This window comes from Gopherus evgoodei, chromosome 16, assembly GCF_007399415.2.
Source record: "Gopherus evgoodei ecotype Sinaloan lineage chromosome 16, rGopEvg1_v1.p, whole genome shotgun sequence".
Lineage (NCBI taxonomy): Eukaryota > Metazoa > Chordata > Testudines > Testudinidae > Gopherus > Gopherus evgoodei.
Window position 1 is genome coordinate 9,994,372 of NC_044337.1, and position 16,443 is coordinate 10,010,814.

At 45.0% G+C, this 16,443-nt stretch overlaps 2 protein-coding genes across 6 annotated transcripts in view; one reads left to right on the forward strand and one right to left on the reverse strand.

The window, feature by feature from the left end:
* Positions 1-16,443, reverse strand: part of ASTN2 (astrotactin 2) — a 639,084-nt gene that overhangs the window by 200,724 nt on the left and 421,917 nt on the right. Inside the window, exon 17 of the mRNA XM_030535214.1 lies at positions 5,304-5,385. Coding sequence (XP_030391074.1) covers positions 5,304-5,385 — 82 coding nt within the window. The remainder of the gene's footprint in view (positions 1-5,303; positions 5,386-16,443) is intronic.
* On the forward strand, positions 41-10,711 carry TRIM32 (tripartite motif containing 32). Of its 5 annotated transcripts, XM_030535217.1 has the most exons (4): positions 44-99; positions 2,164-2,282; positions 4,502-4,575; positions 5,774-10,711. In XM_030535217.1, exon 4 carries the CDS (start codon positions 5,839-5,841, stop codon positions 7,780-7,782), a length of 1,944 nt encoding a protein of 647 aa, XP_030391077.1. In that variant the 5' UTR covers positions 44-99; positions 2,164-2,282; positions 4,502-4,575; positions 5,774-5,838; the 3' UTR covers positions 7,783-10,711. The 5 variants fall into 5 exon arrangements, with proteins under 5 accessions (XP_030391080.1, XP_030391077.1, XP_030391076.1 ...); XM_030535216.1 differs by lacking the exon at positions 4,502-4,575; XM_030535218.1 differs by lacking the exon at positions 4,502-4,575 and having other exon boundaries at positions 76-99; positions 2,217-2,282.

Sequence of the window (16,443 nt, forward strand, 5' to 3'; positions counted from 1 at the left end):
CTCCGGGCCGGCGCTGACGGGGCGGGGCAGGCGCCGGGAGCGCGGGGCAGGCTGGGAGGGGCGGCGGCGGCGGTCACAGGAACAGGCCGGGCCGGGCAGGTAGGAATGGGCCGCGCCCCCCCGCGCCGGGCGGTTCGTCGGGGCTCGCGGCGGGGAAGGCAGGTCCCTTTGTTGGGGGGGTGTTAACCGGCCCCCAGGGGCAGGCACGGGGGGTAACGGGTCCCCAGGGGCAGGCACGGAGGGGGTGTAACCAGCCCCCCAGGGGCAGGCACGGGGGTGGGTGTAACGGTCCCCAGGGGCAGGCACGGAGGGGGTGTAACGGGGCAGGCATGAGGCGTGGGGGGGGTAATGACTCCCCTGGGGCAGGCATGGGGGGGAAATAATGGGGCAGGCACGGGGGTGGGTGTAACGGGCCCCAGGGGCAGGCACAGAGGGGGTGTAACCAGCCCCCCAGGGGCAGGCACGGGGTGTAACGGGGCAGGCATGAGGCGTGGGGGGGGTAATGACTCCCCTGGGGCAGGCATTGGGGGGGTGTAACGGGCCCCTGGGGCAGGCATGGGGAGGCGTGTAACCAGCCCCCCCGGGGCAGACACGGGGTGTAACGGGGCAGGCATGGGGGGGGTAACGGGCCCCCAGAGGCAGGCACAGGGTGTAACAGGGCAGGTATGAGGCGTGTGGGGGGGGTAATGGCCCCCCCGGGGCAGGCACGGGGGGAATAATGGGGCAGGCATGGGGGGGTGTAATGGGCCCCCAGGGGCAGGCATGGGGGTAGGTTGGTTGGGATTCAGGCCCCCAGGGGCAGGCACAGGGTGAGGGGCAAGGGGACCCTCTACTGAAAGGGGGACAGTATGGGCTGGGGGAGAGGAGGGAGAAATCTGAGTTTGGGATGGAGCTGTAGAGGGAGAGGGAAGAGCTCCCAGGGCAGAGCCAGGCTTGCGGTGGGCACCTGGGGGTGTCTCGCTGGTCTCTTTCTCTCAAGCCGGAATAGCCAGGTTCCAAGCCATTGAAAGACTCCCCCCATTTTAATACAATAAATAAAAGCTGAGTGTCCTTTTCAAAGGCTCTGAACCAGACTGGCTTTGTGCGGGGTGAGATCAGTATGTTTTCTCTCTGGAAGGTGCCAACCCCAGGGTAGGGGGAAGCAATGGCAGAGTGGGCTCTGGGATGATGAGTAGGGGAGCAGAAGTGGAGAGCAAGAAAGACCAAGGGGAAAAATGAAGGGATAGCAAAAGAATGTCCACAACGCTGCTCCCTGGATTATGACAACTAGGCCCTAGTCCACACCTGAAATTTAGGTCAGTTAAGGATCGGGGGTACCCGTCTTAGTCTGTATCCACAAAAACAACAAGGAATCTGGTGGCACCTTAAAAGACTACCTTGCTCAGGGCAAGTTAAGCCCATTGACCTACCTACTGCCTCGCAAGGAGGTGGATTTACTACAGCTATGGAAAAATCCCTTCTTTATTGTTGCAAGCATCTGCACTACAACTTTGTCACTCTAATACGTGTAACTTGGACATATACTAGCATACTTGACTAACAATGGGTATTAAGCTCTATTGACCACGTCCACGGTCCACACCTATGGGAAAAACATTTTCAATCCAAGTTGAGGGAGGACAGTATGTCTGGTTAACTCCTTTTGCCAATCAGGGTTCATTTTTCTAGGACTGGTCTATGCTTAAAAGTTAGATCAACATAGCTTCATTGGGAAGGGTATAAAATCCACATCCATGACCGATGTAGCTATGCCGACCTAACCACTAGTGTAGACACAACTGTGTGGATCAAAGAATGCTTCCATCAGGGTAGCTTCCATTGTTCAAGGAGGTGGAGTTCCTGTGGTAACGGGTCAAAACAAAATAAACCTTTCCATCTGTGTAGGCCGCATCTACGTTATGTGTTATGCTGGGCACAGCTACCGTGATGTAGCTATTCCTGCATAGTCTCAGTAGTGTAGACATACCCTCGTGTAGATAAAGTCTGAGGCAACTAGATCTCTTAAGATTTCCAGGATCAGCATTTCCTACCTACCATATTACACAGAGAATAGCATTCCTTCTACTAGGAGAGGCTGGAAGCTTTTAGGGTACGTCCATACTACCCGCCGGACCGGCGGGTTGCGATCGATCTGTCAGGGATCGATTTATTGCTTCTCTCTAGACGCGATAAATTGATCCCTGCTGTGCTCCCCATCAACTCTGGAATTCCACCAGGGCGAGAGGCGGAAGCGGAGTCGACTGGGGAGCCGGGGCTGTCGATTCTGCACCGTGAGGACGGGGGTAAGTTGAAATAAGATATGTCAACTTCAGCTATGCTATTCTCCACCCACCCCCCCCCCCCCGCAGTGTAGACCAGCCTTTAGAAGAGAGTGTGGAAATCCCTATAATTTTTGTTAGCATGAATGCAGAGTAGTTACAGGTTGAGTTTTAGATAGGACCTGTTTCTTAAAAAATAGTTGGTTTCTGGCAGCTAATGTATGGATGATGGCTTTGTTTTGAAGTCCCTTCCCACTGCTCCAGACCCGCAAAAAAGTTCTGCCAGCCACAGCTGTCTTTCTTTTAATGCCATGGTCTTGTTAGCAGGCAGCTTTACTGTGTTTACATACAGTTTTAATTGTATCAGCAGTTAATTCTGTTTGTGGTTATTCCCATGTTAACAGAGCCCCTTGTTTAATGAACTTATCTCCTGCTGCAGCAGACATGTCTTTGCTAAGGAGACTGTTGTACCCATGTTCCAAATCAAACTTCAATAACGTGTACATGGCTGTGCAAGTGTCTCAGGGCATCACTGAAACTGAATCACTTGAGCTAGTTTCCACTGTGTGTTCATCAGCCCATCCTTGACATGGTTGTACTCGCAAAGCATATACTTAACAATCCCAAGGGCACCTCCATTTGACTCAAGACTAACATTTGCTCAATAAAAACATTAATCCATGGAAAGAAAACATATTTAGAGGCATGTGTGGGACTTTGCTTCTTGGGAGATAAACATTATTTTCTTTTTATAGGAAAATATTATTGTGATCACATTGTATGTTTCCATTCCCACAGTGCTGATTTGAAAAATCCTGCAATGTTTCTAGTAGCCTGTATATTAACTCTAAACACACATACAGATAAGGGTTAGTGCAAATAAAAGCAAAGGCAGGACAATTCTGAGTTACAGGGATGCATTATTATTATTTAATTATTTATTATTATTCATTCCAGTGGAATATTTTGTTAAACAGCTTCCCTGCAGTGTTTGTAGCCTAAATTTTGAAGCTTTTTTCTAGTGCCAGAATCTGATTGTAAAGTTGACTATAAGCCAAAAGTGAAACTAACTAGTTTAGTCTCTCAGTGCATGATAAGAGAAACAAAAAACAAAACAAAAACAGTGCAAAGTTATACAATGGAAAGAATCTAAATGTAATTTTAAAAAAATCACACATATATATATCTAACTTGACCCTCACCTAAGGCTTTCTCTAATTTTAACCCCTTGTGCTTAATGAACTGCCTGAACTATGATGCACAAGAGCACTTGTTAGCTGGAAACCTCTGCTACATGTTGCCCTCATGCAAGTTAAGGATGCAATTACAGTGATCACAGAATTGTTTTACTTCAGGGAGACCCATAGTATCATTCTCATAAACAGGTGGTTTTGTGATTTATATTTTTTTAATTAAAATGACATTGTTTAGTTCAGCTTGCTAAATATCTGACTCACTTCAAAATTAGTAGCAGTTGGTTCCTAATTGGTTCTTCTATTTTGTTTTTTAAAAGGTGGTCAGCAGCCTTTTATCTAACCTGGGATTCCTCCCCGTTCCAATCATTTGGCATCTTCCCCTAGCCTTATTCCTCCAAAGCAAAGCCTTCCAGTATATTCCTAAAGAGAATACATATAGATAATAGGCCTTACACTGTTGATTTCTCATTCTTAAATATTGCTTTTCACTACTTGGCAATGTCCTGGCTATTGAGCAATGCTTTCTGTGCCCACAGCTTCTACATATGCTAAAGATAAAGACAAATCTTCTATTTCAGTGCTAGCAATAGGAGCTGCTGGATAACACAGCTTAATCTCTGGGGTCTGAAATGCTTTAGTCTAACCCAAGTTATTGGGCTATAGGGTAAGTAGGAAGTGTAATGGCTTGTAATACACAGGTCAGACTAGATGACCTAGTGGTCCCTTCTGGCCTTAAACACTATGAAGCCGTAATTCCCCAGGAGCTCTGAGTATTCCATCCGCAACACTGCCAGTCCTAGGAGTAAAGGATCAGGTCCTTACTTGATAAATAACTGTAATTCCTCTACACCACTGAATCAATCCCTGAAAATGAGGGCTTCAAGGAATAACAAACAGGGCAATGGTTGAAACCTACTAATAAACTAATGCACACTTTCTCTCTGTATGAGCACAAAGCACTTTCCTCCACAGCAGTTGTCTGCTCCCTTCCTTTGAGCAAATGGTCTACTGAAGTATACAAAATCCTTCTGTCTCAAATGCTCCCAGGGATGAAGCAGGCAAGCTCAGCAGGGAAGCAGGAGAGTGCTATGTGCAGGCAGCCGTGATTCAGAGCACAGCGGGTATGTTACTTTTTTGTACAGGTCTCTCAGTTTGCTCTCTCTTCAAGTTAGGGATTAAAAAAAAACAGATTTTTTGCTCTCCTTTCTTTTAATGGCCAGGCCTTGCAATAGTAAAAGTATGGAAACCAAGTCCACTGAATAATGATTTAATGATGTGGACGCTATTGTTCTCTTTGAGTGGATGCCTGCTTTAGTGAGAGAACTGCTGCGATTCTTTAATTCACTATGGAGGAATAACGTGAGGATGCTGAAGGATAAGAGTGGTTGGCAATAATGGTATTATTAGATTGAACCAAAATGTAAGAGCAAGATGGATGCTGCAAGATTATTAAATCTATAAAGTGAAACATTTTAAAGCCAAACTCCAGAACTAATAATGAGCAATTGAACTTAAGTAGTTTTTACAAATGAATGGAAATGTCTAATTATTACCTTTTCAGTGCCAGTGCCCACTGGAATTTTGGTACATCAAAGGTGTATTTTGTTTTGGGGGTGGGGAGGAGAGGAGGGATGCAATACTAAAGGGGTTAATACAATATACTGGATTAAATTTTAGCTGTGAATGATTGCATGTTTAAAAAATGCACAAAAAACCAGCAAAAGCCGACAGATTTCTTTCACTCTAATTTATCTGTCTGACAAACAGATGGGATGTCGGAAATTTATCATTTTGGTTGATTAACATCCAGGAAAGTAGATCAGAACAACCACATTCATTTCACTCATATCTGAGGTCACATCTGAATCCCGGTCTCCAGACGTAATATACTAATGTCCTAAGGCACTGCACCATCTGGTCCCCCTTTTGATCTGCAATATCTGAATGCTTGATTTACTATCCCTGTGTATCCATAAATTGTGTAAACTCAGAGGCATGGCAGTGGTAGTTGGGTATCACGAGCAGATGATTTAGTCATCAATATCTATTGGGTTTCCTTATTGCTGCCATTAGACTTCTTTCAGTTTTACTTATAAATCATGTAAGTGAATCACTCAGTGTACCAGAAACTGCAAGTTAGTGTTAGAACTTGCCCACTGTGAGATTAGCTGAAATTAATCTGCTCCTTCAGAATGTGGAAGAGCCAAGTGGATTGCTTATTCGCCAGAAATGGTTGATAAATCAAAAATAAATTGCATGTGTATATATAGCCGGAGGTGGTAAGGAAATAAATCACTTTTCTCTTTTCTTTCTGAACAGGATCAAAGCACCTTGAATAAATGTGAGTACAAGTTTTACACTAATTGAATCTACCTTGGAAAGCCATGGCTGCTGCCTCTCACCTGAATTCAGATGCACTTCGGGAAGTTCTGGAGTGTCCCATTTGCATGGAGTCCTTTACCGAGGACCAGCTGAGGCCCAAACTCTTACACTGTGGGCACACCATCTGCAAGCAGTGCTTGGAGAAACTCCTAGCAAACAGCATCAATGGGATACGCTGCCCTTTCTGCAGCAAGATCACTCGGATCACAAACTTGGCTCAACTGACTGACAATCTCACTGTGCTGAAGATCATAGACACCACAGGACTGAGTGAATCTGTGGGCCTTTTCATGTGCAAAGCTTGCGGGAGAAGGTTACCCAGGCACTTCTGCAAGAGCTGTAATTTGGTTTTGTGTGACCCATGCAAGGAGATAGAACATCAGCAGCAAGGACATGGTGTTGTTGCCATCAAAGAGGCTGCGGATGAACGGAGGAAGGAATTTGGGGTAAAGCTCGGCAGACTTCGGGAGCTCATGGGAGATCTGCAGAAAAGAAAAGCATCTTTGGAAGGGGTCTCCAAAGACGTGCAATCCAGATACAAAGCAGTTCTTCAGGATTACAGCAAGGAAGAGCGCAAGATCCAGGAAGAACTGGCAAGGTCACGGAAGTTCTTCACAAATTCTTTGTCTGAAGTGGAGAAAATAAATAACCAGGTAATGGAGGAACAGGCTTATCTGCTGAACATAGCAGAGGTGCAGATCGTATCCCGATGTGACTATTTCCTTGCCAAGCTTAAACAGGGAGATATAGCTCTCTTGGAGGAGGCAGCGGACGAGGAAGAGCCAGAACTGACAAACAACCTACCAAGAGAGCTGACTCTGCAAGAGGTGGAACTCCTCAAGGTGGGCCATGTGGGGCCACTGCAGATTGGGCAGGTGGCGAAGAAACCTCGGACAGTCAACATGGAGGAATCTCTGATGGAGACTGCGGCATCTTCATCGGCTACATTTAGGGAGCCTGATGTGGTGCAAGAAGGGACCGGTTTGACACCAAATTCCTCACCTGCCAAACCAAGGATGCCTGAAACAGCCACTAGCATCCAGCAATGTCACTTCCTCAAGAAGATGGGCTCCAAAGGCAGCATGCCAGGGATGTTCAATCTTCCTGTCAGCCTACATGTCACTGTACAGGGAGAGGTGCTTGTGGCAGATCGTGGCAATTTCCGAATCCAGGTATTTACCCGCAAGGGTTTTCTGAAGGAGATCCGGCGGAGCCCTAGTGGCATTGATAGCTTTGTGCTGAGTTTCCTTGGAGCAGATCTACCCAATTTGACTCCCCTATCTGTCACCATGAACTGCCATGGCCTGATAGGAGTGACTGACAGCTATGATAACTCACTAAAGGTGTATACCATGGATGGACACTGTGTTGCATGTCACAGGAGCCAGCTTAGTAAGCCCTGGGGCATCACAGCTCTGCCTTCAGGGCAGTTTGTAGTGACCGATGTGGAAGGAGGAAAGCTCTGGTGTTTCACAGTGGACCGTGGTGTTGGGGTAGTTAAGTACAGTTGCTTATGTAGTGCTGTGCGTCCAAAGTTTGTCACTTGTGATTCTGAAGGGACCGTATACTTCACTCAGGGGCTGGGGCTGAACCTGGAGAACCGCCAGCATGAGCATCACCTCGAGGGGGGCTTTTCAATTGGCTCCGTAGGTCCAGATGGGCACTTAGGCCGCCAGATCAGCCACTTCTTCTCCGAGAATGAGGATTTCAGGTGCATCGCTGGGATGTGCGTGGATGCTAGGGGAGACCTGATTGTTGCCGACAGCAGCCGTAAAGAAATCCTGCATTTTCCTAAAGGAGGTGGCTACAATATCTTAATCAGGGAAGGCCTCACCTGCCCTGTGGGCATAGCCATTACACCTAAAGGGCAGCTGCTAGTGCTGGACTGTTGGGATCATTGCATTAAGATCTACAGTTACCATCTGAGGAGGTATTCCACACCTTAAGGGTGTTTCACTGGTTAAAGCTGCTCTTCTCATTATAGATTCTCCCCGCCTTACCATAATTTGACAGAAGTTAGTGCTGCACTTTCAGGTAGATTATGTCCTAATCCAAGCTGTGTCATTATTTTGTGTTTAGAAACAAAATAGCCTTTTTATTTGTATAATTTAAAAAAAAAAAGCCACCACCACCTCCTCCATGGAGCAAAGGATACTTATGGATTACTGGCTGTGGGGTAAGTGACTGATCTCTCCCTGCATCTTACTGCCTTGTGCCGTAGCTCATACTCCCAGCGTCAACCACTGCATGCTGGTTTGTGCCATTAAGTATTAATTGACTGTTATATATGACCTTTCTTTAGAAGAACCATGAGGTGGTGGTCTTCCCACCACAGTTCTCACAAGGATCTCAGTAGCAGTTCTTCACAGACAACCACAGAAAGGTATTTCTGATTGCAGCGCTGTAGCTGCATACGACAACGCAACCTCTCTAAACTGCACAAAGGTGCAGCTTGCATAAAAGTAAAGGGCAGGGCTGTAGCCCTCCCTGATTGTAGTAATTAGGAGATTATCTTCATGGTGCCACTAGTGAACCCCACTTGGTCCACCAGTCTCTTCAATGTGAAGTGGGTACAGTGCAATCATGGAAGACTGATTGAGCCAGAGAACTGCCCTCTGATGGCAAAGAGAATTTCATTACAGTTTGATTAGCACGAGAAAAATAGAGCGAGAGGGGGAATTCACAGGAGAGCCTATTTAACAGAATTAATTTCAGCCTGTCAGTATTCACAGTTTTACTATTAAATTTAGCTTGGAACCTGTCTTTGAAGGGTATGTTTGGTATTTAAAGCTTTGCCAGGGGAGAGAGAAATTGAAGTAAACAAGATCAAATGTGACAAATGGTATGTTCATCTGCACACTTCAGTGTTCTGCATTCCAGACCATTGCATTTACTGATAGGTTTCCACTAGTCTGCACTTTGTATGTGAAAGCTACTTGTTCATGAGATAGGAAAAAAAAAAGGGGAGGGGGAGAGAATCTTATTTTATTACTTGGAATCTCTTGCTCTGGTGGTTTGTGTCTTTCTCCATGCACAGAAAAAAGCTACATTCCTAGAGACATTGTTTGGCCTTTTTTATGGCTCCAGCGGGCACCAGGATGCATGTTCATCTCAGTTTTGGGTCAGATGAAGCACAAAACTGCAGCTGTGTGAGTTAACACCCCCCACAGTGTGCCTATCCTGGCTGATAAACACACATCTCAGTGTGATATTGCTCCTCTAAAATGGTTTATTGAAGAAAAGAAACATTTAAATGGGACACAGTTGTAAAATGTTAATCTGCCAAAGATCATGGGTACACTGCAGTGTAATTACTATTTGTTACCATGAAGAATGTAGTTGCAAATTTAGAGGCACAATAGACATGTAAAATAACTGGCTTTATACTTGCTGTCCTGTCCAGCATTTTCAAACTGTATTTGCTGTAGTATCAAAGCTGTGCTACAATGTGGTTGTAAAAACAGGTGAGTTTTTAAATTCCCACAAGCTGTCTGTCCTTTCTTAGCTGAGCAGCAGTAAAAAAAAAAAAAAGGAGGAGGGGGCACGGGGGGCTTCCTGAGAGCAGCTGCTGCTGTGGTGCCCCTCTAGCCAGCTGTGTGACTGTAACAGGGCTTCCAGATCAAATAGTGAGAGAAGAACCATCTTGATTTGTGGATTCCCTGATATGGCCAAAGAACTGAGCAGGGCCAGACCATTAGCCCCAACTACTCCAGACCTATCTTTGCAGTTGTTTGTGCAGTGCCTGGCACAGGGAGTACAGTGCTGATCAGGGCAATTGGATATTACTGTATTACGAAGTGATGACCTAGGAGAACTGGAGAGAAAGGGGAGCAGGTACAGAGGGAAGCAGTGGACCTGTAGAGGGGAAGACACTGTGGCTTCTGAAGGGAATTTAAAAATTCAGCCCTTACCATATGAGTTGTGGTGTGTTGATTTGCTGTAGATAAAAACTCCCAAACATGGGTTTAGACACACAGCTGTCTTCTGGGAAAGTTTGCCTGTGGTGTGTAGCAGCAATCTGGAGAGTAACTTGCACTCTGATGTGCATGTTGTTTGGATAGATCTACTTGTATTTGGACTTCGTTTGGATAATTACTGTGCTGCAACCCAAGCTGTTTTATAAACATTACATTGATGGCAGTTCCTATTATACTGATCGTTCATGTTTAAAAATCTCACCTGTTCCTAAGAGCTATTTTCTGCAGGCAGCTTCCATAGAACTGAATAAATGAAGCAATATTATCTTTCCTAATGAGCATCTACTTCAAACTCGGGAGAGAATATTTCCTAGAGGCCAAATGGATACACTAAGTGGACTTTAAACCTGGCCCATTCTGCTGACTGAGCAATTGGTTGCCTAGGTTTTTCCTGGTAGCCACAGTTTAAATTAAGTTCTCCATCATCTCTTCCATCCTGTATTACAGATTCCAAGAAAAGGAGACACTATTCTGTGATGCACTTGTAGAGTAAGGTAGAGGGGGGATTGGTGCCCGTGCGTGTGTTTAGGCTGTAGCTGCTATACTGTTCTCGTGGTTTTTTTTCAGGCAGACAGGGGGAGAAGGAATGGCTGTCTCCAGCTAAAGTACATGCTTCAGCTGGCAAAGCAGAATTGGCTGTAAACTAGTTTCTCAGAGCTGCCTCGTTTGCAGTGGTGTTTTGCTTTTTGCCACTGTTGTGATCAGCTCCAAAGGAGATGAACTGGAGTAGTTAAAGATAATGATGAAATAGTTTAGCTTCTGCTTTTCACATGGAGATGGAACATGTCTGATAATGTGTGTTTGATTTTTAAAGATTGTGTAATAAGGGGAAATTGATCCAATTAAAAGTGCATTACAAATGGCTTATCTTGTTATTAAAAACATTTTTCCTTGTGTTCTCTTTGGTGGCAGACTGATTTCCGTGGCCATCTGGAATTATATTTGCTAATATATTAACTGCAAGATACCTCTTCTCATGCTGTCAGGATGTGAAGAATAAATCCACTCTCTGGCAGGCCTACAATAAGTATCTCTCGCTTCTTTCCCCACTTTACAAACATAAATACTAGGATTTCTCATACACGCTCAGATCAATAGGCCCTCAAGGCCTCTATCTTCGTGATATGTGTTGTACCTGATGCTTCAAAGGCAAACAACCCCCACACATCCATAGTGCAACAAATAAAAATACTTGAAAGTGCGTCAAGTGGTTAGAGCCAGGAATCCTGGATTATAATCCTAGATTTGCCACTGATTCACTTAGCCATTGCCTGCTTCAATTTATCCATCTGCAAAATTGGGATAGTATTGCTTATATTACTCCGGAGTGGCATGAAATTCAACTAGTTGTTATGGATTGAACTGGGATAATCTGATAGGTGCTGTGAGTATTCTTTTTAAGAAAATCTCATTTGGGGGACGCCATAAAGAGAGCTAAGCAATTTGCCATTTTGGTTTAGAGGACAATCTCATCAGTGGACACACATCCTCTGATTTCCTTGTTACCAGCTCAGTTTGTTACCCAGACTCTTTTCCTATGATGTGGGACAGCGCTGTAAGCAGTTGCTGCTTTATAAAATATAAAGAACTTTGAAGAATGATAGTCTTATTGACCCTGCTAGACTTAGCACTGATCAACTGTTTCATGAAAAGAGGTGATTTCTCACGGCAGTTATAATTTCACTGGAAGCATTCGTTCTGGATTAAAAACTGGCATGTGATGTTTGAGGTTGGGAGGTTATTTTTAAAAACAAAGTTTTATGTTTTAACCAAAGAGGGCAGGGTTATAAGAGTAAAAATAAACACAGGCACTTTTAGGTTCTCTGCATTGTATAGTTTAAGTGATTTTTTTCTGGGTCATTAGCCAACGTGAGGCTTTAAAGTTATTTCATTTTGCACAACTAATTACTGTACTTGCCTGGCAAGTTTGGATTACAATGAGCAGGGCATAAGGTCATTTAGCAGACTGACTCACAGCATATGCAGTTTAGTCTAAACAAAATTTCACAGCAACTGGCTAGATTTTTTTAAGCCTGAACAATGTGTTAAGTCAGTGTCTTTAAAAGATGTATCAGGACAGAAAGTGCATGCTGTAAAAGTTTTACATTTAATATGGTGCTTGTTGGTAGAAATAGATTTCAAAGTGCTATAAAATTCTGTAGGCTCAGATTGTGACCAGACAATAAAAGCAGGTATAGGGAAAAGTTTTCTATCCCAATTGCCTAAATACTAAAATGAGTGAACTAGAGGGCATGACATCACATTAGGATATTGATATACTAGGCAACACAGACACTTGATGGAAAGAGGATAATCAATGCGACACGGTACATAGGAATGACAGAGTAGGCTGTGCTGGTGAGGGAGTGGCACTGTATGTACAGGAAAGCAGAGAGTCAAATAAAAGTAAAAATCTTAAATGAATTCAATTGTACCATAGAATCTCTATGGATAGAAATTCCATGCTTGAGCAATAAGCATATAGCAGTAGGAATATGCTACCACCCACCTGACCAGGATGGTGACTGTGGTTGTGAAATGCTGTGGGAGATTAGAGAGGCTATAAAGGTAGAAAACACAATAATGGGGGGATTTCAACAATCCTCATATTGACTAGCTATATGTCATCTCGGGAAAGAATGCAGGGATAAAGTTTCTAGACACCATAAAAGATGGCTTCTTGGAGCAGGTTGTCCTGGAACCCACAAGGGGAGAGGCAATTCTTGATTTAATCCTCAATGGAGTCAAGAGGTGAATATAGCTGGACTGCGACCATAATATAATTACATTTAACATCCTTGTACAGGGAAAAATGCCAAAGACACACACCACAGTCAGGGTGACTGGGCAACAAAATGGCAGATGAAATTCAACATTGATAAATGCGAAGTAATGCACATTGGAAAACGTCCCAACTATAAGTACAAAATGATGTGGTCTAAATTAGCCATTACCATTCAAGAAAGAGATCTTGGAGTCATTGTGGATAGTTCTCTAAAAACATCTGCCCAATCTGCAGCCGCAGTCAAAAAAGCAAACAATGTTAGGAACCATTAGGAAAAGGATAAGACAGAAAATATAATGCTGCTATATGAATCCATGGTACACTCACACCTTGAATACTGCATGCAGATCTGATCACCTCTTCTCAAAAAGAGATATATTAGAATTGGAAACGGTTTGGAGAAAGGCAACAGAAATTATTAAGGGTAAGGAATGGCTTCCATATGAGGAGAGATGAAAAAGACTGGGATTTTTCAGCATGGAAAAGAGATGAGTAAGAGGGAATATTATAGAAATCTATACAATGATGCCCGGTGTGGAGAAGGTGAATAAGAAAGTGTTATTTACTCCTTCGCATAACACAAGAACGAGCGATCACCCAATGAAATGAATAGGCAGCAGGTTTAAAACAAACAAAAGGAAGCATTTCACACAGTGCACAGTCAACCTGTGCAACTTGTTGCCAGTGGATGTTGTGAGGGCCAAAATTATAATGGGGATCAAAAAAGAGTTCATGGGGAATGAGTCCATCAATGGCTATTAGCCAAGGTGGTCAGGGGCGCACGCCCATGTTGTTGGTAGTGTCTATACCCTTTGATTGCCGGAAGCTGGGAGTGGATAATGGATGGATCACTCGGTGATTGCCTGTTCTGTTCATTCCCTCAGGATACTGGGCTAATGGACCATTGGTCTGACCCGGTATGGCCGTTCTCCTTTATTAGCTCAGGGTGTATTGTTTCCAGATGCTGAAGGTGTTTGCAATGTTTGGTTTGCTGTGCACATAACTGGGCCATGTTTTTGTCTCAGGCAGGGAACTCCATGTGTGTGCCACTTGGGGAGCAGGGGTGTGAAAAGAGCAAAATAAAATGAACCCAGTGTTGTCTGATAAGGACATAACCTCTGCTTCTCCAGATGCTTCCCTCACATCCGTACCACTCTAGACCCCTCAGCAGCAGCTGCTTCTCTAGCTGTAATGATCTTTTAATTCCCATCTCCATTGTGAGGGAGAAGAGTGATCTGAGTATTAGGACGGGGTACATCTGAGGTTTCATCTAACACTGGCTGCGTGCCCTTGGGCAAGTCATTTAACCCCCGGTACCTCAAGTCTCTCCAGCTGTAGAGCAGAGGTAATCCTGCCTTATGGGAAAGTTGGAAGGTTTAGTTGAGGTCTGCACAGTGCTGTTAGGAAGAGTGCTACTAAAGTGCTTAATGCTATTAGAGCCTCTGCAGTATTGCTGATAACCTCTCTGTTTCCAGCTGGGCCAATGACCTTTTCAAATCCACATTTATTGTCTGTGGTCTGTTTATCTCACTGGAAGTGAGGAAGATACAAAGCTTAGTTGTTTGAAGTTCCTCCTGGGATGTCCAAGTTGGCTCGCTGAACAGCCGTTCCCTTTTCCTCTTACAGCTGCCCTTCTCCCTCCACTCAGTCAGACTGAAGGGAGGCGCAGAGCAAATAGATCTATTACAATTATTTTGCAGAGAATGGACTGGACAGCAGCAGGTGCATTTGCTGTACTGGGAGAGCCCTTCTTGGAAGGATTCCTCTATCTCCTCCTACATGTTTTGTGACAGTGCCTTAAAAGCAACAGAAGGAGGCATGGAGTCTGCAGGTGGGCACAAGCTGCCAAATAAAGACGTCCACAGAACTGGTGTGAACTTAATGATGTGCTGTCAGCATTATATACTGGCTCTAATGGTGGAGAAAAGGCTCCAGTGAAACGGATCAACAGCTGGGTCAATTTCAAAGCCTTGGATCAGTGCCCACATCCCCCCTTAGATGAGTTAGGTAACTAGGAACCATAGCCAAAGAGCCCCTGAAATAGGGCCTTTAATCATTTTAAATGAAATAAAATGGGAGGAGGGGTTGTTTTGTTTGCCCACAGTCTAACTCGTTCTCCAGAGGGGAGATTGGAAGAAGGCAAACTTAGATCTAAAAGAAAAGCAACTCCTAATCTGTAATCTTTACTCAAAAAATCCCCGCTCTCTCTCTATAGCAAAATATTTTATGTGACTGAAAATCCTTATCACAGGAAGGCTCCTGGGTGGCATCAGTTAAATTTCCAGGGATGATGTGTCTATACCCCCAAAACTATCATAACTGATTCTCTTGCTTGCAGTCTCAGTGGCGGGGGTTAAGGATGCCGTATGCTTCTCTTAGCTTTTGAGGAGGACCATCCAGAGCAAGGTGAAGGTGGTGTAAGGTGATGCTGCTCATGCTATATAGGGGCAGAATAGGGAAAAGTGGCCCTCATTGGCCCGTTTCGTCTCCAGGCCTGCCCATCCAGTACCTGTTACCAGCATGATGTTCCTCTCAAATGTACCGAGTTTGTTATTAATGAGGGAAGATTAACTCTGTAGTTCCCCCTTTTGTTAATAGGCATAGAAACCAAGCTGTCCATCGACCTCAGAGCACACTTCATCTCCACTGTCACTAGCACAAATGAGAGAAGATGCAGCAGAGTGGCATCTCTTTTTCTCGGCTTTCATATCATGCTTGTCACCAGGGGCGGCTCCAGGCACCAGCACACCAAGCACATGCCTGGGGCGGCAAGCCACGGAGGGGCGCTTTGCCAGTCGCCACAAGGGTGGCAGGCAGGTTGCCTTTGGCAGCTTGCCTGCGGAGGGTATGCTGGTCCCACGGCTTCGGCGGACCTCCCACAGGCGGGCAGCCGAATCCACGGGACCGGGTATCTCCCACAGACAAGCCACCAAAGACAGCCTGCCTGCTGTGCTTGGGGCGACAAAATACCTAGCGCCGCCCCTGCTCATCACAAGGGTGTCTGAGCACTGGGAGCAAGAGGGGCAAGTTTTCTGTTGGCTCTCCAAAAAAACAAATCAGTGTGTCTTGCATTTGGCTGGAGAACTCCATATGCAAACACCTACGCACTTCCAGGGTTTCGGTGACTCTGCCTTTCTGCTGCCTGCTAGCGTGGTTATTCAGACAGTTCCAACGTTGGCAACTAGCCCGCGTCTGGCCCAGCAATTTACAAGAAATCGGACTGCCTGCGGCACAGTTTTGTGTTCGAGACAATGTTTTCAATTAGGGAGCAAACACACAGATTGTGTACTTTGTAGGCGGGCACCTCTTCCTGGGGCCTCCAGATTTATTTATGAAGTTGATTAAAATATTAAGATACTTTGGGTAGGAAGCTGCAAATGTGCTACAAACTTCCATTTTATTATTTTTGGGGCCATTCCAGTCAGCATGAGATTTTTTCCCCGCTTTCGTCCATTTCACCTGCTACCAAATTACAGTAAAAGACGCCTTTCGTGTAGTTCAGTGACGTGCTGCGTGTGTGTTCCCAGTGCAGTTAGGAAGTGGGTTGGCTAGCAGGAAGGCAATGATAGGGCAGAGATGTTTCTGATTGAGAAGGTATCCAGTCGAACTGTCTGGGTTGGGGCCTTCTAGTCACGTCATCCTCATTGTTTAAAAACAATGCTAATTTGCATGTTAGAGCACTTTTCCTTGAAGCAACCCCTTAGGCTGGTTTCAGGTCCATTTTTCAGATAAATAATGTGCCAGACGCAGTGCTCCAGAATATAAACAGCCTATGTGGCTTATCTTCCAGTGGGGGGGAATAATCACCGAAGGGCTAGGAGCAACCTGGTCTCTCAGCTTGGCCT

Coding starts and splice junctions, on each gene's coding strand:
- TRIM32 (XM_030535220.1), top strand. CDS start 5,839: ATGGCTGCTGCCTCTCACCTGAATTCAGATGCACTTCGGGAAGTTCTG.